Here is a 24,039-nt window from a genome sequence, read left to right on the forward strand (position 1 = left end):
GCTTTGCTGGGTAATTAATCCTTGGTTGTAGTTCCAGCTCCTTTGCCTTATGGAATATCGTATTGCAATTCCTTAGATCTTTTAATGTAGAAGTTGCAAGGTCCTGTGTGATCCTGACTGTTGCTCCTCGATATTTGAATTGTTTCTTTCTGGCTGCCTGCAGTATTTTCTCCTTCACTTGAGAGTTCTGGAATTTGACAACAATATTTCTTGGTGTTTTTAGTTTGGGATCCTTTCAGGAGGTGAACACTGGATTTTGCCCTCTGGATCTAGCACTTCTGGGCAATTTTCCTTGATGATTTCTTAGATGATATTGTCCAGGCTCTTTTTTGCGTCATGGCTTTCTAGTAGACCAATAATCCTTAGATTTTCTCTCCTGGATCTATTTTCCATGTCAGTTGTTTTTCCAATGAGATATTTTACATTTTCTTCTGCCTTTTCATTCTCTAGAGTCTGTTTGACTGATTCTTTATGTCTCACAGATTCATTAGCTTCTACTTGCCTGATTCTAATTTTTATCAAATAGTTTTCTTCAGTTAACTTTTGCATCTCCTTTTCCATCTGTCCAATTTTTCCTTTTATGGAGTTATTTTATCCAGTTAGGTTTTGTACTTCTTTTTCCATTTGAGCAATTGTTCTTTAAATTCTTCTGTGATATCTTTTTTCATATTTTTAAAGTCATTGGTCAGTTTTTCTTCTATTTCTCTAATTTGGGTTTTAAAATCCTTCCTGAGCTCTTCCAAGAAGGCTCTTTGTGCTTCAGACCAGTTCATATTCCCTTCTGAAGTTTCAGATGGGAGTACAGTCTCAATGCTGACCTCTTTGGTATTTGTGTTTTTGTCCTTGTCTCCATAGAAAGATTCTATGATCTTTTCTTTTCTGCTTTGCTTCTTACTCATGATAATAACCCTTTTCCTGGCTTTTAAAGTAGATCTCTGCATCTGGAGCACAGGGAGCTCTGTCCCACAGTTCTTGTGCCTAAAACTTGAGGTTTTGTGTGTTATGGCCTCTGGTTCTTTTAGCTAGAAGCTAAAATGCCGCAGCTTACCTGGTGCTGAGCTGGCTGGTGCTGGAAAGCAGAGGCAAGGTAAGGTCTTTTGGGGTTAGTTACCCTGGAGCTAGCTCATTAAATGTCAGGGAGGGGTGGTCTGGCCACAGCAGGTCTCCTTTGCTGAGCTAGAGCATAGGCAAGCTCAGCGGTTGGTGATCCCATCAGTACTAGTGTCTCCTGATTCCCCTGGGGTGCTAAGGTATGCCTGGGATCCTGGTGTTGGCAGTTGCTGGCTTTACTTCCCTGGGGCTTAGGATCTTCTTCTGGTTTGTTAAGGTGGAGCTGTCTGGGACAGCTCTGATCCTGCACTGATCCCCTTCACCTACAGCAAGAGGAACCCTCCTTAGTGATCTTTCTAGCCTCACGGGCTAAGAGTCTGTTTACTCCTCCTGCTGCTCCCACTAGTCCAGGGTTTTTCCCATGGAGATATTCTCTGGGCTCATCAAGGTCAACAAGGGGAGAGAGATAGTAGTTACTGATCACTCCCTATCTCAGTAGTTTTTATTTACATTTCTCTGATAGTGATTTGAAATGTTTTTTCAGGTTGCTATTAATAGTTTGTATTTCATCTTTTGAGGACTGTTTATGTCCTTTAAGTATTTATCTACTGAGGAATTCATATGGTTATTTATAATTTGTATTTCCTTTTCTGAAAGCTCTTCATTTTTTTTAAACCATTTGTCTTTTGGGGTACTATGCATCTTTATCTTCTCGAAGACAAAGTCTTCTCCAACTCTCCCAGCTCTACTTTGAACTCCTGTTGCAATTATTAAACAATCCTCCAGGTTAGAATTTAATTGGCTTCTCTTTGTTCTGTAGATGTTAAGTCTGTGAGGGCAGGATGCATGTTTTCTTCATCTTCCCCTCCTCTCCAACACCTACCCCAAGTTAATAACAAAGGGTGCTGACACTTCTAAGCAACTGTAGGCAAAAGAACAAATATTCCTAACTTAACAGGCACAGGAAACCCTAAAGAACCTAAAAAGAACACCCTGGGAAATGGAAAGATATGAGGCCTCTATGGTACCCTTACAACCAATTTGAATCCACTCTGAGCAATTCCCATCCATACTTCACAATCTCAGGCTACATTAGGCATAGGGTACAGAATAAGGGATGGGATGACCACATCTGAAATATTGTGTTTAGCTTTCTGGGAACCACATTTTAGGAGGGTGACTAAGATGGTATGGGGAATGGAAACCATGCCATAAGAGAGGCCTGGTTGAAGGAACTTGGGATGTTTAGGCTAAAGAAGAGAAAACTCAAGGGGACATGAACATTGTCTTGTATCTGAAAAGCTGTCACATGGAGAAAGAATTAGACTTCAGTTGTGTTGTGTTTACTTACCTGTTTATTTGTCATGGGGGCAAAAAGTGTTTTCCTTTCTGTCTTTACGTCCAATGCAAGGTGCTTAGTAAATCCTTGTTGAATTGAATTTACCAATGCTACATTTCAACCAAATGCCATCCCCTGACCTTGATCCTCTCTCTCCAGTCTCTATGCACTCACATAAGCCAATCTCCCTGCCTGGAATGCACCCCCACCTTATTTCTACATCTCAGAATCTTCATTTTCCTCTAAGGCTCCACTCTAAAGCCTGTCCTGATTCCTCTCAATTTTTCCCCTCTTCCACTTTCTTCATACGATACTTTTGCCTTTTGTATCCCCAATGCCTTGCATGTAGTAGGGCAGCATAATAAATGATTTTTGAAATGAATTGAATCCAGTTGAGTTGACTTGTCCCACTTGGCCCCAGAGGACAGAATGAGGCTGAATGGGTAGAAAGTGCAAGAAAGGGGGATTTCCTTTCAATGTAAGGAAAAACTTCCCACCAATGTCTTTATTTCCCCTTTTGTGGAATGGGCTATCCTAGGAAGCAGTAAGTTCCCCTTCATTAGATGGTTTTAAGCAGAGGTGAAATGATCCTAGAGGCAAGAAGATCTGGGATTCTTGCTCATATGTGGGTTGAACTAAATGAACTCAAGATCCTTCCAATTCTACAATCCTATTCTGTGTTTATCTTCTGAGACTAAAGTGGTTCTTTTACTCTCTCCTCTAGCTGAGCAGCTGAAATATGCTGATAAGCAGAAATCTACACTAAAGGATAACCTAGACCATACCCAGCAGAAGCTGGAAGATAAGATAGCTGAGAACATGGAAAAGAAGGAGTTTATCAACAAGCTGTCCATTGAGCTCAAAGCACATAAGGAAGATAAATCCACACTAGTGAATCTACTGGAAACAGAAAGGTACTAGAATGGTTACCAAGAACAGGAAGCTCAACATCTCCTGACTTAGTGTTGAGAAAAGGGAGCACTTTAGACATTACTAGCTGCCTACAAGGGCTTACTGACCAGAATATTCCCATTTGGGAAAATTGTCCCAAAATTGGGACAAAGAATGGAATCAAAAACTATCCAACTAGAATAGGGCTACAGCCCTGTGTGAAACGAGGGTAGGTTCCAAAGCCTTCCTACTTGTCACCTACTAGCTATGGTACCATTTTCCTGTTTTGTTTTTATTTTTGTGTTTCATTTTTATTTCCAGCTTTTGATTTTGCTTTCATATCAGGTAAATCCCTCTTCTTTCCCTTCTCCCCATAGTTATCCTTTATGACAAGGAAAAAAGAAAGACATAAAAAAGAGTTCAGCAAAACTAACCAATACATCAACTAAGCAGCCATCTAATAATAGTATATGCAATGTTCCTATTGCACCCACAGTCGTCCTATCTCTGCAAAGAAGGGAGAGAGGGGCACTTCCCCTTCCCACTGAATTTTTTAAGGTGAAGCGTTCAATTCCAGATTTTTGGTTCTTTCTGCTTACATTATGGTAGTCTTATATATTATTTTCCTGACTGCAACAATTCACAGAATTCTTCACATGTTTCTTTGTGCTCTTTATATTCATCATATCTTATGGTACTATTTAATTACATTATGCTACTCAAACAATAAGCATTTATTAAGCACCTACCAATTTAGAAAGGCAAATTATAGTCTCTACTTCAAGGAGTTCACAGTCTAATGGATAACAATCTATTTAGCTAATCCCCCATCAATGACTTTGCCTCCCTTTGTAACATTCTAGAAAGAATATTAAAATGCTGTCATCAGAGCTTGACGTGTCCAATAGGAAACACCAGGATGCAGAAAAGGAGATCACAGAACTCCAGAAATCGGTGGATAGCATGAAACCACAGCTGAGTAAAAGCCAGGAGAAGATAAAGGAACTTAAAGACCAGGTTTGAAGGACAGACAAGAGAACAATCTTTGACTTTCCTTTGCTCTAAATATAAACAAACACCTTCAGACAGGAAAGATGATGTTACCAATTCACTGTGAAATATTTTTTCCAGATTTAGTGGTGGATTATGCTAAGCCATTCATATAGTTCCTCTAATGATCTTGAGACTAAGAGTATACACATATAAGCTAGCTAATCAAAGATAGGTTTCTGGCTATAGAACGGTGCTTTCACTCTTTTCTAAGCTGACAAGGGATGGGCAGCCTCTTTCTCCAGAATATTTACCCCAAAGAGAAGATGCTCAGTAAAGAACAGTAAAAATAATTTATTGCCCAATGAGATTTCATATAAAAAATATTTGTGGGAGATCGGAAGAGGTAGAATCTACAGCTAAAATTAATGAATATGCCCGAGGCCCAGGCAATGGCTAGGAGAAACCAAAGAAATGAAGGAAACTTTTTTCCTGAATATTAGTTGAAATTGCTTCATCATGAAAGCTGACTTACTATCAAGATGGCCCCAACTGTTCTCATAGTTTTCCAGTTACACTTACGTGTATGCTTTCCTTCTTTAAGAGTACAATGACCATCCCAGATGGGAAACAGAAAGAATACTGAACCTTTGGTCCCTGATTTTATATCCTCAGCTTGAAGAGGAACGTTACATTAATCAGAGTCTGCGCAAACAACTGAAACAGCTACAGAGTGAGCAAGAGATGGACCAGGACTTGAGACTGAAGTGGAAGAACCGAGAGAAGGAGCTTAAGGATGAAATTGAAGCACTCAGGAAGGAAATCCAAGACAATAAGAAACTGGTGAGAAATATTATGCAGGGAAGGTGAGGGTGTGGAGCCTGGCAGGGCAGATATACCAGCATGTAGATGAGCAGATATCGTTTATGGCAGAGTGGTGGGTGAAGTATCCCTAGGGTAGGAGCAAAGGCTGGAATGAGAGTATAGGTGTTGTTGGGATATCTCAGGCTCTGACCTTTGTTCTCCAATGAGGTAACAGGAGATGAATAGACTCAGTGCTCTTGAAGAGGAGAACAAGAAGCTCTGGGCTCAGCAGACACGCCCTTTGCCACAGAGCAGAACTGATAGCAAGCCTGAGACCGTTGTGATGTTGCATCTGGCAGATGAGGTGAGCAGACCCAGAATACCACAGCGCCCTGTCCCCTGCACCCACCCCCCATCCTTGCTCATTTGATCATCTATACCTTCTCCATCCTCTGACATGATGAGTAACACCAAAACCCCTGGGACTGTCCTCCACCCTCACCTGCCAGTCAGCAGGTGTATCCCTCATGCCAAAGTCTAGTTTCACCTTTATATTCCAGCTACCAGTCAGGGTCCCTTTCTCTAGAACATTGACCCCAAAGAGAAGATGCTTGGCTTCTGTCTCCTCATGTACATAAGCATACAGAGAGACACACAGAGATAAATATGAATCCTGCAAATATCTAGGCCCTGGCAGTACCACTGCCCTCTCCCACTTTTCCCATTTCCTACTCCAGGTTGAATGGGTAGACTGATTGGCTGATTAGCTATTTAAGAACATGGAATCCAAAGAGAAAATGGGTAGGAGTGGAAAGCAAGAGGTTGCCTACCTTCCCACTGTAGGAGTGAGTAACAGATGAAAAGAAAGTTCAAGAATAGTAAAATTTCCAACCATAGTGGCTCTAGTTTTCTCTTTAAGAGCTGAGTTTTTAGAAGAGGATGAGGGAAAAAGGAAGAAGATCTGGGAGGGTAGGTGGGCCAGAGCAACCATTGTGGGTCTGGGCAATAACTGGGGAATCACTGTCTCAAGCTCTGGGCTTCATTTCTCCATGAGGAACAGAAAAAGGAAAGGCTTGCCAAGATAGAGGCTGAGAAGCAGCATGACTTTCCAGTTCACCTACAACTGAATTCATTCCAATTAGAATCAGTTACCAAAAAGCTTGAGGCCACTGAGGAGAAGAACCAGCAGGAACCCCAAGTGCTCCTCAAATCTTGCTCATTCTGGAATCTACCCCTGCCCTGTCCTCTGCCACATAATGAACAACTCAAGGAATCTTATAACCTAGCTCACTCATAAGTTGGCTGGCCAGCATCTAACCCTACATATCCTTCTACTAAAGCCAGGTTTCACTCTCCTGTCACATTCACTAAAGCAGAGGTCACTTTTTTCTTCATGTAAGGAGAACTTTTAAAAATGTAGTCAACAGAAGCCCCAAATCACATGGATTTTTGACACTACTTTTTCCTACCTCCTGTTTTAGATTAGCTAACTGATTGGCTGTTTTAGAGATAGAACCCAAAGGAAAAACAGGAGGAAATAGAGGGTAGGAGCCTACCTACTCTCATTCCTATTATATAAGGGAAGAAGTGAGAAAAAAAAATCAATACAGTCAGTTTTCCAAAAAACTTACTCCAATGTTCTTTACAAGATTTTGTAGAAGAGGTCAAAGAAATAGATAATTACAGGCCAAGAAGTCACAGAATATATGTGGAACTGTGGCTCAGGGCGACAAGGATGAGCATTTTTAGTGGCAGGTAATTCCTGATACCTGGGCCTTTGTTCTTTGACTAGTACGAGGACAGATGGAAAGAGCAGCAGGATAAGGATGAGCATCTTTGGGAAAAAAGGCAATCTCATCCATTGCATGTGGATTCACCTAGAAGAAAGCTCAGTGTTACTGAGAAGATCTATCAACAATCAGAGGAGGTGAGCAGATCCAAGAGCTGCAGAATGATGGGAAAGGAACAGTCATTTAGTAATCTGTCCACCCATCCATTGTCACAGAGGTATCACTACCCATTAAGTATACTGGGCTTCCTGGTCAGCATGAAACCCTACCTAATCTCCTACAAAAGCCAGGTTTCAGTTTCATGTCACATTCATTGAGGGAAAGGTTGCTTCTTTCTCCATGTAGGGAGTACTTTTTAAAAATACCAACTTAATAGGAGCCTCAAATCACCTGGACCTTGGTACCTACCTCCTATGTAACATTGCCTAACTGGTTGGCAGGTTAGGTATTTTAGAGATAGAAACCAAAGGAAAAATGGAGGAGATTGTTGGGCAGGAAGCTATCTATCCTTGTTCCTACTGTGTGAGTGAGGAAGTAAGAAAAAAGAAAGTCCAGACAGTCCATTTTACAACCAAAATCACTTCCAAGTTTCTCTGCAAGAGTTTGCAGAAGAGGTCAAAGAGATTGAGCAGAACAAGCCAAGGCATCACAGGAAAAAGTGTGGGACTGTGGCTCAAGGCATTGGGGGGAGAATTTTAGGTGGCAGGTAACTCCTGATGTTTGGAGCCTTATTCTTCAAGGACTCACAGGACGACAGCTTGAACGAGCCTAAGGACGAGGATCAGATTGTCCAGAAAAAGATACAGTATTATCCTTTACCACGGTACTCACGTACAAGAAAACTCAGTTCTGCTGAGAAGTTCCAACAACAGGAAGAAAAGGTGAGCAGACACAAGGGCATCACAATGGTGGGGAAGGGAGCAAGGTCTAGACAGTTACTCTCTAATCTAACCAATTTCCCTTTCTCACACAACTCTAACTCCCAAGTAAGAAACTAATACCTAAAGTACCATAATATAGCTCACTTTGAGGCTTGCTAGTAAATTTCCAACCCTTCTTCTCCTTATACCTAAACCAGGTTTCACCTTCATGTTACACTTTCTGAGGCAAAGGTCACTTCTTTCTCTATGTTGGGAGTTACACTTTGATGATAGAGATTTAATAGGCACTCAGAACATGGATGTATGGACCTTTGCAATACATTTTCCCACCACCTCTTTGAGGCTGGCTAACTGGTAGGTTGGTTGGTTGAGATGGAACCCAAAGAAAAACTGGGTGGGTTTGGGCTACCTACCCTAGTTCCTACTATATAAGTGAGTCAGTGAGAAAAAAGAAAGTCCAGTCAGTTTTCCAAACAAATTCACTCAGATGTTCTTTGCAAGAGTTTGTAGAAGAGGTCAAAGAGATCAGCACATCCCAGGATGAAGTATGAGACTGTGACTCAGGGCAATAGTGATAAGCGTTTTAGATGGCAGGCAATTCCTGATGTCTGGGGCTTTATTCTTCAATGACAAGTAGGAGGAAAGACTGAATGAGCCTGAGGATGAGAAACAGAGTCTCCAGGATACGAAGGACTTTTATCTATCTAAAAGAAAGCCCAGTGCTGCTGAAAAGACCCAAGAGCAGGCAGAAAAGGTGAGTTGACCCAACATCACCACAATGGTGGAGAAGGGGGGAAGTTCTGAATAGTCATTCTCTAGTCTAGCCACCCATCCTTTGTCACACAGGTATAACAACCTAGGAAGTAACTGAGGCCTAAAATCCTAGGCATCCAGGTGAACATCCAACCCTTCCTATCCTCATAAAAGAGCCATGTTTCAGTTTCATGTCACACTTACTAAGACAAAGATCACTTCTTTCTCCATGAAGAAAGTGCTTTTTAAGATACAGGTTTAATAAGTGACTTAAAAAGCTGTGCCTTGGAACCACCTTTTCCCACCTACTCTTTGAGGTTGTCTAACTTGTTAGTTAGTTGGATTTTTAAACCTGGAAATTAAAAAAAAAACAACAGATGGGAGCAGACACTTTCGTGTCACACTCACTGAAGCAAAGGTCACTTCTTTCTCCACACAGGGAGCATTTTCTAAAGCATTTTTTAATAGGAGCCACAACCACATGGACCCTGGTACCACCTTTGTCCACTTCCTATTTGAGTTTGGCCAACTGGTTGGTTGGTTTAGATCAAGACCTTAAAGGAGGAACGAGTGGGAGAGAAAGGAAGGAGGCTACATACCCTGGTTTCCTATTATGTGAGTGAGGAAGTGAAGAAAAGGAAAGTCAAGAGAGTTATTTTTTAACCAAATACACCAATTTCCTTTGCAAGAGATCCTCCTTCTTCTCCTCCTCTTCCTCACCACCACCACCATCATGTTCCTCCTCCTACTCTTGCTCCTGACACTGCTGCTTTTCCCACTCCCCCACCCCACCCCTGTTTCCTTGGAGTGAACCATCCTGGTGCCTCTTTTATGAAGCAGCAGCTGAGGAGACCCCTGAACTTGCCATGGCCAACAAAAAGCCAAAGGAAGGAGTCAAGCCTGAAAACAATGACCACATTAATTTGAAGGTGGCAGGGCAAGATGGTTCAATGGTGCAATTTAAGATTAAGAGGCACACACCACTTAGCAAACTAATGAAAACCTATTGTGAATGACAGGGTTTGTCAATGACGCAGATCAGATTCCGATTTGATGAGCAACCAATCAATGAAACAGACACACCTGCAGAGCTGGAAATGGAAGATGAAGATACAATTGATGTATTCCAGCAGCAGACATGAGGCGTTTACTAAAAAGAGAACCTGCAACTCTACTCCAGAACTATGCTCCCAAGGAAAACAATACATTCACAATTAGAAAAACAAGATTTGATTCATCCACATCCTGACTACTTCAGTATAGTTTTCTGTCCTCTTTGATTCCCTTCCTTCACACCTTTATTATAACTAGTGTATGTGCACAGGCATAATGTGTATTTTTTTAACTAAGTGGCTGATGGTATGCTTTGATCAACAGCAAATGGAGATGGGGAGGGGAAAAAACAAACTGGTTCTATGAAAATTTTCCTTTTCCCCTTTTGTGACATGCTCATTCAACTTTTATCTTTCTATTCCAGTAAGTTACTTTGCTCTCACTATTTAGAAACAAAAAAAAAAACAACTCACTTGTATACCTTGTTTAATTGGATAATTTCCATGTTTTTTTTTTATCATTGTAAAACCAAGGATGATTTCATAAGTTTTTTATACATAGCTGTTACATGCAGGGCAATCTCTGTCTCTTAGGAGAGAGTGATCCTAGGTAATTTTCCTTTCAAGTCAAATAGCATATTGTTTAAATAAACTTCTTGTTTAAAATAAAACAAAAAAAATTTTAAAAGGTGAAGAGATTGATGAGAACAGGCCAAGACATCACAAGATGAAGTGTAGAACTGTGACTCAGGGTTATAGATGTGAGCTTTTTAGGTAGCAGGTAATTCCTGATATCTGGGGCTTTATTCTTATATGATAATTAGGAGGATAGGTTGAATGAATCCAAGGATGATGACCACTATTGCAGCAGGACTCACATACAAGCAAGCTCAGTGCTGCTGAGAACATCATCCAACAGCATGCAGAACAGGTGAGCAGAGCCAAGAGCACCACAATGGTGAAGAAGATGGACAGCTCTGGACACACATTCTCTAACCTAGTCAAATATCCTTTCTCACACAGATATCACTCCCTAGAAGGAAATTAATGCCTAAAATCCAATGACAGAGCTCAACGCTAGGCATCCTAGTCAACACCCAATCCTTCCTATCATCCTACCCAAGGCAAATTTCCATTTCATGCCATGCTCATTGAGGCAAGGGTCATTCTTTGTCCATGTAGGGAATGCATAAAAATATAGATTTCAAAACACTTTGGAACCACCTTTTCTCCCCTCGTCTTTGAGGTTGGCTAACTGGTTGGTTGATTAGATATTTTAAATCTGTAAAACAAAGGAAAAATATGTGTGAATGGGGTACAGGAGACTACCTACCCTCATTACTACTATATGAGTGAGCCAGTGAGAAAAAAAGATAGTCTATAATTTTCCAACAAAACTCATTGCAAGAGTTTGTAGGAAAGCTCAAAGAGAATGAATAGAAAAGACCAAGACATTACAGTTTGAAGTATAGGACTGTGGCTCAGGGTGATAGGTATGAGCATTTTAGGTCACAGGTAATTCCTGATGCCTGAGGCTTTCTTCTTCAATGACAAGTAGAACAACAGATTGAATGAGCCCAGGGGTGAGAAATAAAGACTCCAGGGTAAGATGACATATTATCCATTCCAACAGGACTCACGTACAAGAAAGTTCAGTGCTGCTGAGAAGAGGCAGCAACCGGAAGAAGAGGTGAGCTGGGCCAAGAACATCACAATGGTGGGAAAGGGGGACAGATCTGGAAAGCCATTCTCTATTCTAGCCACTCATCCTTTGTCACATGGGTATAACTAATCAGTAAATAATTAATGCCTACAATCCTATGACAAAACTCAGTCGTAGGCTTCCTGGTCAATGTCCAACCCTTCCTATCCTCCTAAACAAAGCCGGTTTCTCTCTCATGTTACTCTCAGTGAGGCAAAGATTACTCCTTTCTCCATACTGGGAGCACTTTTAAAAATAAAGACTTAATAGGAGTCTCAAACCTCCCATTCCTTGGCATCACCTTTTCCCACCTCTTCTTTGACACTGGCTAACTGGTTGGTGAATTGTATGCTTTATTCCTGGAAAAGAAAGGAAAACGGATGCAAGTGGAAGGTAAGAGACTACCTATAATGTTTCTACTATGTGAGTGACAAAGTGAGAAAAAAGAAAGTCCAGAGTCAGTTTTGCAACTAAACTCACTTTAATGTTCTTTGCATGAGTTTGTAGAAGACAAAGAGATTACAACAAATAGGCCAAAGCATATCACAATGAAGTATGGGGCTATGGCCCAGGGTAAGTGGTGTGAGCATTTTAGGTGACAGCTATTTCCTGATTACTGAGTCTTTGTTCCTCAATGGATGAGGTTAAAGTTGAGAAACAGAGATTCCAGGACAAAATGCAATATCATCCATTGCAACAGGACTCACTAACAAGAAAACTCAGGGCTGCTAAGAAGATCCAGCAGCAGGAAGAAGAGGTGAGCAGAAGGAACAACACCAGAAGGGAGGGAAAGGGAGACAACTCTGAATTAATCCTTATCATCCAGCCACTCATCCTTGGTCACAAATGTATCACTCACTAGTAAGTAACCTCTAAAAACCAACAACCGAGATCAATCCTTGTCTTCAGTCAGCATTCAAATCTACCTGCCTATCCTCCTGCCAAAGCCAGGTTTCACTTTCATGTCACACCTACTGAGGCAAAGGTGACTTCTTCCTTCATGTAGGGAGTGCTTTGTAAAATATAGATTTAATAGGAGCTTGAAACTATGTGGACTTTGGAAGAACTGTTTCCCACCTCCTATTTGAGGTTGGCTAAATGTTTGGTTGTACAGATGTTTTACACCTAAAAGACAAAGGAAAAATGGGTAGAAGTGGAGGGCAAGAGACTTTGAACCAACACTTACACTATGTAAGTGAGGAAGTGAGAAAGAAAAAAAGTCCAGAAGTCAGTTTTCCTACCAAATTCATTCTGGTCTGGTTGTTGTCCTTCATTCTCGAAGAGGACCAAAATGACATCACCATGATACAGTGGAGTTTCAGTGTGTCTGAGTATGGCTGATCAGACCAATATGAGCTCAGAATGCTCTACCACAAGTTAGGCATGGATAGTCCATGTGAATATTTGGGGTGGATATACCAAATTTATGCATTCTGCGTTTACTTTATGCTGTCTCAATTCTGCTTTGCTCAAAGAGCACAGCACCCTTTCTGATGTGAGCACGCCATGCTGAGTGGTCCTGTGCCAGTGTCTCCCATGTTGCACAGTCAAATTCAAAGTTCTTGAGACCTTGAGAGTGTTTTTGTATCACTTCTTCTGACTACCATGTGATCGCCTGCTCCGTGTGAGTTCTCCATAAAACAGTCTTTTTGGCAAGCACAGATTTTTGCATTTGAACAATGTGGCCAGTCCATCGGAGCTGTACTCTCTGAAGCATAGTTTGAATGCTTGGCAGTTCAGCTCAAGCAAGGACTTCAATGTCTGGTACCTTATCCTACCAGGTGATCCTCAGAATCTTCCTAAGATAGTTCAAATGGAAGCGATTCAGTTTCCTGGCATGGTGCTGCTAGACTGTCCATGTTTTACAGGTATACAACAATGAGGTCAGCACAACAGCTCTGTTCGGTAGTCAGTCTTCAGTTTGGTAGTCAGTCCAATACCTCTTCTCTCCCAAACTTTTCTTCAGAGCCTCCCAAACACTGAGCTAGCTCTGGCAATACATGAGTCAACCTCATTGTTAATGTGTACATCCCTGGAAAGTACACTAGCAAGGAAAATGAACTTATCCACAGCATTCAAAACTTCTCCATTTGTTGTAACCAATGGTTCCATGTATAGATGGTGTGGTGGTGAATAAAGGAGCACCTGTATTTTCTTGGTATTAATTATTAGGCACAGGCAGCAGAGAATTTATCCATACTTTGTTGCATCTCAGCTTCAGAGGCTGAATTGAGTGCACAATCATCTGCAAACAGAAAATCATGCATGAACACTCCCTCCATCTTGGCTTGTAGCCTTTTCAAATTGAAGAACTTACCATCAGTACAGTAGTTGACCTTGATGCTGTGTTCATCCTCACTGAAAACATTTGACAACATGGCTGAAAAACTAAAAAGCATGGGAGCAAGCATACAGCCCTGTTTCACTCCACTGGTGACTGGGAACGCACAAGAGCATTGCCCATTATCTAGAACCTGGGCAAACATACCATCATGAAATTGATGTACAATACTGATGAACTTCTCTGGGTAACCAAATTTTGACATAATTTTCCATAAGCCCTCACAATGAACAGTGTCAAAGGCCTTGGTCAGATCTTCAAACGTTGTGTCCAGACCTCTGTTCTGCTCCTGGCATTTCTCCTGGAGTTGTCATGCAGCAAACACTATATCAACAGTTCCTTGGCCCTCTCAGGTATATGACCATCTTCCAGGTGAAGGAGCAGCCTATTGAGGAGGACTCTAGCAAGAATTTTGTCAGCAATGACTAAGAGAGATTGTAATTGTCACAGGACAATCTATTCCCTTTACCTTTATAGAAATGGACAATGGGGGCATCCTTGAACTCCTAGGGTATAACCTCCTCTTGCCATGTAACCTGGAAAATTCCAGCCAACTTTTGTAACAGCAATGGTCCCCCTACCTGTAAATGTCAGCTGGAACAGGATCAGGACCAGGTGCTTTGCCACATGAAAGGAGCCTAATGGCCCTCAAAACCTCTTCTTCAGGTGGAAGCTCAGCTAAGGAAGGACTGACTTCAACCTGAGGTAAACAGTCAATGGCCTCAGCATTGATTGATGATGGTCTGTTGAGAACACTATGGAAGTGTTCAGCCCATCTCTCTAGGATCATGTCCTTATCACTAATCAATGTGGCTACTGAGCAGCTGTGATGCACCATAGATTTTTGGTACATAAATAGCTCTCAGGGAATCATAAAAGCACTTTGTATTGTTACTGTCAGCATAAAACTGAATTTCATCTCTCTTCTTGCTGAGCCAGGAATCCTGCATCTCTCTAAGCTTTGCTTGTATTTTGTTTTTGATGGAATTAAATGCTGCCTTCTTAGAGGTGTTTGAACTATCCTGCTGGTAAATCCTGGGGAGTTCTCATTTTTTTTTTTAGCAGCTTCTGAATTTCCCCATCATTTTCATCAAACCAGTCTTAGTGTTTGTGAGTGTTCTGACCCAGATGAGCAAATGCAGTGCTGTACACCAAATCTCTGAAAGTTGCCCACTCTTTTTCTGCTCCACTGTTGCCAACTATGTGTTGGCTCAACTTTCCCTCCAAGTTAGCAACAAATTGTTCATGCTCAGAAAAGAGCTCTAATTTGTTGACATTAATTCTTCTGGTAGTCATTTTGCCTTAGGGGTGGCACTTTTGATGAATGCGAATACTGAGCTTGGAAAAGATAAGTACAGCACTCTGCACCACACATTGCCTTTGTCTGTCTCTTCTCCTTATAGTCACATAGTCTACTAGATGCCAATGTTTGTTGCAAGGGTGCATCCATAAAGTTTTATTGCGTTCAGGTAAACGGAAAACAATGTTGGTGATGAGAAAGTCATGTGATGCACAAGTCTTCAGCAGTAAATGGCCATTGCTGTTGCTGTTTCCAACTCCATACCTCCCTAGCGTTCCCTGCCAAGTCTGGTAGTCTGAACCTATTCTAGCATTAAAGTCACCCAGAATTATAAATTTGTCCTTTTTTGGCACATTGATGATAAGGGTCTCTAGTTTTCATAAAATTTTTCTTTAACTTCATCAGGATTTGTCATGATGGGAGCATAGGCACTAATGATGGTGGCATGGTGTTTTCCTGCTAGTAGCAATCACATTGTCATGAACCTGTCATTCACTCCTTTTGGCAGGCATACCAACTTGCTAACTAGATTAGTTTTGATTGCAAAACCTATGCCAGCTTCACGGTGCTCCCTTTCACTGCAACTACTCCAGAAAAATGTGTATCCAGCTCCAACTTCAGTAAGCTGGCCTTTATTTGCCAGCCTTGTTTCACTCAGGGCTGCTATTTGGATGAGATATCTGTTGAGTTGTCTTGCAACAAGAGCAGTTCATCTTTCAGGTCAACTGAATTTTGTGTTCTCTATAAGTGTGTACATGTTCCATGTGCTGATGGTGAGTGGAATCATCTTTGCAGATGATTTTTGTACATCTTGTACATTTTTTTTGTGTTTTGATAGCATAATGGGATTCCCCACCTGCCCTGGTAACCAGGCCAGGGCTGGATAAGCAGACAATGTTTAGGGCACCTTTTCTAGCTCCCTTCCTCACACCAGGAGGTGAGCAGTGTAATCTTTAAAAGGCTGCTTACACACCCAGGGGGTTGCCGAGTCCCACTGCTGCTTCCAGTGAGAAATGACCCTATGGCCTGGGCCACCTGTGTGCAGTTGTGACTACAGCTCCCAGTGTATCCTCACCTGCTGCTTCATCACTTGCTGTCGCCACTGGACTTTGAGGTATAATAGTAAAATGGTATGGGTGATGTCTTTTGATTCGTGCGTAAATTGGATTTAAGTGAGGCAGAGTTACACGAAGTTGTCAGCCTCACTCTCTCCTCCAGAGTCATCATAGTCCGGTGGCAGGACAGAGCCAAGACAGCTGGTGATGGTTCAGGATGCAGTGGATGACCTTGGTGTCTTCAGTGTCTAACTAAGCTCTAAGCGCTCCACATTACCTGCTTCATGCCTTCATGGCCATTGGAACAAACTGTTCTCATCCACCCATTCCACCAGAAGTCTTCACATGCTTAGACATCCCGCCTACTCACCAATAAATTTAAGACCCTTTGGTTACCCTCAATCTGGTTTGGCCTGTCTGCTGAAATGGTTTACTGAGGTGTGGCCACTGTGCATGCTGCAGCTTCTTGGAGACACAGGTGAGAGTTGGGTGGAACAGGTGGACACCAAAGTTGGAAAGAACCCTGAAAATGGCTTGGCAGTCATCATATCAAAGGTACTGGTCTTCCCTAAACACACCCTACACCAAATTCATTCAGTGTTCTTTAGAAGACTTTGTAGAAGAAGTAAAGAAATAAATGAGAAAAGAGGTAAAGAAATGAATGAGTCCATGACATCACATGTTGAAGTGTGGGACTGTAGCTCAGGGCAATAAGCGCAAGCATTTTAGGTGGCAGGTAATTCCTGATGTCTGGGGCTTTGTTTTTCAATGGTGAGTAGGAGGACAGATTGTATGCGCCAAAGGATGAACACAGCAACACCAGAATAAGATGCAATATTATCCATCATAACAGGACTCACCTACCATAAAGCTCAATGCTAGAGAAAAGATTGAACATCAGGGTGAAAAGGTGAGCAGAATTGGTGAAAGAGGGGGACACCTCAGAGCAGGCATTTTATCATGAAGGACGCCCATCCTTTGTCACAGACGTTCACTACCCAGTAACTAATGCCTAAAAATCCAATGACCAAAGTCAATCTTAGGATGGCAAGTCAGCAACCTTTCATGTCACACTCACTGAGGCAAATGTCACTTCTTTCTTCATGTAGAGAATGCTTTTTAAAGTATGAATTTCATAGGAAATCCAAGCCACCTGGACCTTAGCAGCACCCTTTCCCATGTCCTCTTTGAGGCTGGCTAACCGGTTGGTTGGAAAAATAAGTGGGAATGGAGGGCAGGAGACTACCTACCCACATTCCTACTATGTAAGTGAGGAAATGAGAAGAAAGAAAGTGCAGTCAGTTTCCAATAAAACTCACTTTAATGTTCTTTGCAAGAATCTGTAGGAGAGGTCAAAGAAATTATTGAGAAAAGGCCAAGACATAACAGGATGAAATGTGGGATAATGAGTTAGGGTGACAGCTGTGAGTATTTTCTTTTGGAGAGGGGAAGGCAAGACAATTGGAGTTAAGTGACTTGCCCAAGGCCATACAGCTAGTAAGGGTGTCAAGTGTCTGAGGTCAAATTTGAACTCAGGTCCTCCTGACTCCAGGGTGAGTACTCTACTCACTGCACCACCTAGTGGACCCTGTGAGCATCTTTTGTGACAGGTAATTCCTAATATTTGGTACTTTCTTTTTCAATGATGAGCAGGAGGACAGTTTGTCTGAGTCAGAGGATGAGCACCAGGAAAGCCGAGATAGGATGCACAGGAACTCATCCACCAGGAAGTTCAGTGCTGCTGAGAAGATGCAACAGCAGGGAGAAAAGGTGAGCAAAGCCAGGAGCACCAAAGTGGTGAGGAAGGCTCTGAACTGTCATTCTGTAATTAAGAATACCCATCCTTTGTCACAGCTATATCACTACCCAGTAAATAACTAATACCAAAATCCAATGATCACAGTAAATCCTAGGTTTGCTGGTCAGGAACCAAACCTACCTTTCCTTGAACCAAATCCAAATTTCACTTTCATAGCACACTCACTAAGACAAAGGTCACTTTTTTCTCCAGGTAGGGAATTTTTTAAAAAATATGAATTTCATAGGATATCCAAACCACCTGGAGCTTTGCAACACCTTTTCCCGCCTCCTCTCTGGGGTTAAATAACTGGTTGGTTTGTTAGACATTTTATAGCTGAAAACCAAAGGAATTATAAGTGGGAGCTGAGGGCAAGAAACTACCTCCCCACATTTCTATTATGTAAGTGAGGAAGTGAAAACAAAAGAAAGTCCAGAAAGTCAGTTTTCTGACCAAACTTGTTCCATTGTTCTTGACAAGAATTTTTTTTTTATTTAACTTTTAACATTCATTTTCACAAAATTTTGGGTTCCACATTTTCTTCCCTTTTGTCCCCTCCCCCCACCCCAAAACACCAAGCATTCTAATTGCCCCTATCACCAATCTGCTCTCTCTTCTATCATCCCTCTCTGCCCTTGTCTCCATCTTCTCTTTTGTCCTGTAGGGCCAAATAACTTTCTATACCCCTTTACCTGTATTTCTTATTACCTAGTGGCAAGAACAGTACTCGACAGTTGTTCCTAAAACTTTGAGTTCCAACTTCTTTTCCTCCCTCCCTCCCCACCCCTTCCCTTTGGAAGGCAAGCAATTCCATATAGGCCAAATCTGTGTAGTTTTGCAAATGACTTCCATAATAGTTGTGTTGTATAAGACTAACTATATTTCCCTCCATCCTATCCTGTCCCCCATTACTTCTATTCTGTCTTTTGATCCTGTCCCTCCCCATGAGTGTTGACCTCAAATTGCTCCCTCTTCCCCATGCCCTCCCTTCCATCATTCCCCCCACCCTGCTTAACCCCTTATCCCCCACTTTCCTTTCTGGTAAGATAGGTTTTCATACCAAAATGAGTGTGCATTTTATTACTTCCTTTAGTGGAATGTGATGAGAGTAAACTTCATGTTTTTCTCTCACCTCCTCTCTTTATCGCTCCACTAATAAGTCTTCTGCTTGCCTCTTTTATGAGAGATAATTTGCCCCATTCCATTTCTTCCTTTCTCCTCCCAATATATTTCTTTCACTACTTGATTTCACTTTTTTAAGATATGATCCCATCCTCTTCAATTCACTCTGTGCACTCTGTCTCTATGTGTGTGTGTGTGCGTGTGCATGTGTATGTGTGTAAACCTACCCAGTACCCAGATATTGAATAGTTTCAAGAGTTACAAATATTGTCTTTCCATGTAGGAATGTAAACAGTTCATCTTTTGTAAGTCTCTTATGACTTCTCTTTGCTGTTTACCTTTTCATGCTTCTCTTCATTCTTGTGTTTGAAAGTCAGATTTTCTTTTCAGCTCTGGTCTTTTCATCAAGAATGCTTGAAAGTCCTCTATTTCATTGAAAGACCAATTTTTCCCCTGAAGTATTATACTCAGTTTTGCCGGGTAGGTGATTCTTGGTTTTAGTCCTAGTTCCTTTGACTTCTGGAATATCCTATTCCATGCCCTTCAATCCCTTAATGTAGAAGCTGCTAGATCTTGTGTTATCCTGATTGTACTTCCACAATACTTGAATTGTTTCTTTCTAGCTGCTTGCAATATTTTCTCCTTGACCTGGGAACTCTGAAATTTGGTCACAATGTTCCTAGGAGTTTCTCTTTTTGGATCTCTTTCAGGTGGTGATCTGTGGATTCCTTGAATACTTATTTTGCCCTCTGGTACTAGAATCTCAAGGCAGTTTTCCTTGATAATTTCATGAAAGATGATGTCTAGGCTCTTTTTTTGATCATGGCTTTCAGGTAGTCCCATAATTTTTAAATTGTCTCTCCTGGATCTATTTTCCAGGTCAGTTGTTTTTCCAATGAGATATTTCACATTATCTTCCATTTTTTCATTCTTTTGGTTTTGTTTTGTGATTTCTTGGTTTCTCATAAAGTCATTAGCCTCCATCTGTTCCATTCTAATTTTGAAAGAACTATTTTCTTCAGTGAGCTTTTGAAGCTCGTTTTCCATTTGGCTAATTCTGCTTTTGAAAGCATTCTTCTCCTCATTGGCTTTTTGAACCTCTTTTGCCAATTGAGTTAGCCTGTTTTTCAAGGTGTTATTTTCTTCAGCATTTTTTTGGGTCTCCTTTAGCAGGGTGCTGACCTGCTGTTCATGCTTTGACTGCATGTCTCTCATTTTTCTTCCCAGCTTTTCCTCCACCTCTCTAACTTGATTTTCAAAATCCTTTTTGAGCTCTTCCATGGCCTGAGCCCATTGAGTGGGCTGGGATACAGAAGCCTTGACTTCTGTGTCTTTCCCTGATGGTAAGCATTGTTCTTCCTCATCAGAAAGGAAGGGAGGAAATACCTGTTCACCAAGAAAGTAACCTTCTATAGTCTTATTTCTTTTCCCTTTTCTGGGCATTTTCCCAGCCAGTGACTTGACTTCTGAATATTCTCTTCACACCCACTTTGCCTCCAGATCCTCCCAGCCAGCGCTTGGGGTCTGAGATTCGAATGCTGCCTCCCAGCCTCAGGGCTTCAGTGGGAGCAGGGCTGCTATTCAGTGTGAGATTAAGTTCAGATGCTCAGGTTGGGGCAGGGCCACCTCTCAGGCTCAGTTTCCTCAGGGGGTTTATGCACAGACCTTCAACAATGGATCCAGGCTCCTGCCTGCTTGGGGTGCCCTGGTCTGCTCCCGCCTCCACTGCTGCCTCCCAAGGGGGCTTGAGTTATGGGGGCACCCCACTCCCTCTTGGCAAGACAGAGAGACCCTCTCACCAACCTTTGGGGCCCATGGGTGGAGGGACCCGCGTGGCCGCTGGCAATCCCGTCCCTGAAGCCTGCTCGGATCTGCTCCTCTCGGCGCCACGCGGCCAAGGCTCGGCTGTGGTTCGCAGCACAACGGACCTTTTGCGAGAGGTTTTCAGGCTGTCTGGAACAGAAATCTTGTCCGCTCCATTGTTCTGTGGCTTCTGCTGCTCCAGAATTCGGGGGGGGATCTTTTTTACAGATATTTTATGGGTTGTGGGTTCGGAGCTAGCGTTATGTGTGTGTTTCTACTCCGCCATCTTGGCTCTGCCCCCCCCCGACAAGAATTTGCAGAAATGATCAAAGAGACTGTTGAGAATGGGCTAAAACATCACAGGTGAAGTGTAGGACTGTGCCACAGGCCAATATGTGTGAGTATTTTAGTTGACAGATAATTCGTAATGTCTGGGCCTTTGTTCTTCAATGACAAATAGGAGGAGGATGAGTCAGAGGATGAGGACCAGAGACACCGGGAAAAGATGCAATATTTTCCATCAAAACAGGACTCACCTTCAAGAAAGCACAGCACTGCCAAGAAGATCCAACCACAGGCAGAAAAAGTGAGCATAGCCAATGGCACCACAAAAGATCAGGAAAGCACAAAATTCAGGACAGGTGTTCTCTAATTTAGGCAGATATACTTTGTCAAACAGGTATCATTCCCTCATAAGTAACTTTTACCTAAATTCTATTACTGTGCTCAACCCTAGGCTTACTGGTCAATATTCAAACCTACCAAAAAGAGGCTTCACTTTCATGTCACACTCACTAATGCAAAGGTCCCTTATTTCTTTATGTAAGTAGTGCTTTAAAAAATAGAGATTTAATAATAGCTCCAAACTACCTGGACCTGGGCAGCATCTTTTACCACCTCCTCTTTGAGGCTGACTAGCTGCTTGCTTGGTTGGTAGTTCTAGAACTGGACATGAAAGGAAAAATGAGGGGAGGGGAAGAGAAGAACAGGAGAATACCTACCCTATTTCCAACTATGTGAATGAGGAAGTAAAGAAAAAGAAAGTCACTTTTCGAACCAAATTCACACCAAATTCCTTTCCAAGGTATTGCAGAAAAGGTTAAAGAAACTGCAAAGAACAGGCCAAGACTTCAAAGTATGAAGTTTGAAACAATGGCTGAGGGCTCTAGATGTGGGCACTTTAGTTGACAGATAATTCCTGATATATTGGGTTTTGTCCTTCAATGATGAGTAGTAGATGGAAGGATTGAATGAGCCCAAGGATGAGAACCAGAAAATCTGAGATAAGATGCAGCCTTATTCATTTGAACTGGACTCAACTACAGTCAAAGTCTCTAGTGGTGAGAAGGTCCAACAAGAGGCAGAAAAGAGCACCACAATGGTGGAGAAGGGAGACAGCTATGAACAATAATTCTGTAATCTACTCACCCATCCTTTGTCACAGAGGTGTCACTCAGTTTAGTTGTTTTGGTCATGTCTGATTCTTCATGATCCCATCTAAGGTTTTCTTGGTAATGATGGCAGATAGAAGAACTTGCCATGCTATGGGTCATGGAGTCATGAAGAGTGTTGGACAGGACTAAAAGACTCAACCACAACAATATCATTAAGTAACTAATACTTAAAATCCTATAACCAGGCTCATTACTAGGTTTGCTGGTCAGCATCCAATCTTCCTACCAATCTTCCTACCAAGGCAGATTTCACTTTCATGTCACAGTCACTGAAACAAAGGTTACTTCTTTCTCCAGGTAGGAAATGCTTTTACAAATATGGATTTCATTGGAAATCCAAACCATCTGGACATTGGAACCATCTTTTCCCACCAGCTCTTTGAGAATGGGTCATTGGTTGATTGGTTGTTTTAATGTTGAACACCAAAAGAGAAATGGATGGGAGGGGTAGGCAAGACACTAACTAACCTCCTTCCTACTATGTGAGTGAGGAAATAAGAGAAAAGAAACTCATGAAAGTCAGTTTTCCAAACAAACCCACTCCAATGTTCTTTGCAAGAGTTTGTAGAAGAGGTCAAAGAAATAGATGAGAACAGGCCAAAACATGGGACTGTTTTTCAGGCTGAGAGATGTGAACATTTTGGGCAGCTAGTAATTCCTGATTGCTGGGACATTGTTCTTCAATGAGGAGTGGAGTAAGGACAGATTAAATAAGCCCAGTGATGAGAACCAGACACTCCTGGATAAGATACGATATTATCCATTGCAGCAGGACTCACATACAAGAAAGCTCAGTGTTATAGAGGAGATGGAACAGTAGGCAGAAAAGGTCAGCATTGTCAAGAGCACCACAATAGTATAAAAGGAGAACAGGTCTAGACAGTCCTTCTCTAATCTAACCAACCATCCTTTGTCATAGAGGTGTGACACCCCCTTTCAGTCATTTCAGTTGTGTCTGACTCGGTGACGCCATCTGTTGTTTTCTTAGCAAAGATACTGGAAAGAAGGGCCTGAAGTGCTATGGTCAATGGGGCCACAAAGAGTCAGACATGAGTGAACAGCTAAAGAAAAATATTATTCTCTAGTAAATAATTAATGCCTAAAATCCTATAACCAGGCTCACTTCTAGGCTTTTCAGTCAGTGTGCAATCCTATTTATCCTTGTACCAAATGAGGTTTTATTTTTATGTCATACTGCATGTGACAAGGGTCACCTCTTTCTTCATGTTAGGAGCACTTTGAAAAATATGAATTTCATTAGACCCCCAAACCACCTAGACCTGTACAGAAGCTTTTTCTACCTCTTTGAGATTAACTAACAAATATGTTAGTTGGTTGGTTGGCTGGTTGGTTGGTTGAACCTGAAAACCAAAAGAGAAATGATGGGTAGTTACATGTATGAGGTTACCTATCCTAACTCCAACTATGTGAGTGAGGAAGTGAGAAAAAGCCAAGAAAGTTTTCCAACCAAACTCACTCTAATTTTCTTTACAAATATTTGTAGAAGAGATCAAAGAAATTGATGAAAATAGACCAAGACTTCATAAGACAAAGTATAGATCTGTGGCTCAGGTGTGACTATTTTAGATGGTGTGATTTCTGGGGCATTACTCTCCAATGAGAGGTAGAAGAAAGAGACTGAATGAGCCTGAGGATGAAAACCAAAGATTTTGGGATAAAATGTAGAATTATTCATTGCAACAGGACTCACCTTCAAGAAAGCGCAGTGATGCTAAGAAGATCATACAGCAGGAAGAACAGGTGAGTTGAGCCAAGCACACATCAATGGTGGGGAAGGGAGATATCTCTGGACAGTCATTCTGTCATCTAGCCACACATCTTTGGTCTCAGATGTATCATCACTCTCCAGTAAGTACTGCCTACCATCTGACGATCAAGATACATCCTAGATTT

The 24,039-nt window shown here is 41.8% G+C and overlaps 1 protein-coding gene and 1 pseudogene across 8 annotated transcripts in view; both read left to right on the top strand.

Annotated features, from left to right (window-relative positions):
* The window catches only part of PMFBP1 (polyamine modulated factor 1 binding protein 1), a 105,849-nt gene that overhangs the window by 44,648 nt on the left and 37,162 nt on the right, over positions 1-24,039 (top strand). For 5 of the 8 annotated variants that reach the window (XM_072636473.1, XM_072636475.1, XM_072636474.1 and 2 more), the window contains exons 11-22: positions 3,114-3,303; positions 4,144-4,297; positions 4,946-5,113; positions 5,310-5,438; positions 6,867-7,001; positions 7,605-7,745; positions 8,383-8,499; positions 11,184-11,240; positions 11,953-12,009; positions 17,602-17,718; positions 21,132-21,257; positions 23,830-23,886. In XM_072636473.1, the coding sequence (XP_072492574.1) occupies positions 3,114-3,303; positions 4,144-4,297; positions 4,946-5,113; positions 5,310-5,438; positions 6,867-7,001; positions 7,605-7,745; positions 8,383-8,499; positions 11,184-11,240; positions 11,953-12,009; positions 17,602-17,718; positions 21,132-21,257; positions 23,830-23,886 (1,448 nt within the window). The remainder of the gene's footprint in view (positions 1-3,113; positions 3,304-4,143; positions 4,298-4,945; positions 5,114-5,309; positions 5,439-6,866; positions 7,002-7,604; positions 7,746-8,382; positions 8,500-11,183; positions 11,241-11,952; positions 12,010-17,601; positions 17,719-21,131; positions 21,258-23,829; positions 23,887-24,039) is intronic. The other 3 variants (XM_072636477.1, XM_072636476.1, XM_072636479.1) reach the window with 3 other exon arrangements.
* Positions 8,512-9,652, top strand: LOC140521456 (small ubiquitin-related modifier 2 pseudogene; annotated as a pseudogene).

Source organism: Notamacropus eugenii, chromosome 1 (genome assembly GCF_028372415.1).
Source record: "Notamacropus eugenii isolate mMacEug1 chromosome 1, mMacEug1.pri_v2, whole genome shotgun sequence".
NCBI classification, from domain to species: domain Eukaryota; kingdom Metazoa; phylum Chordata; class Mammalia; order Diprotodontia; family Macropodidae; genus Notamacropus; species Notamacropus eugenii.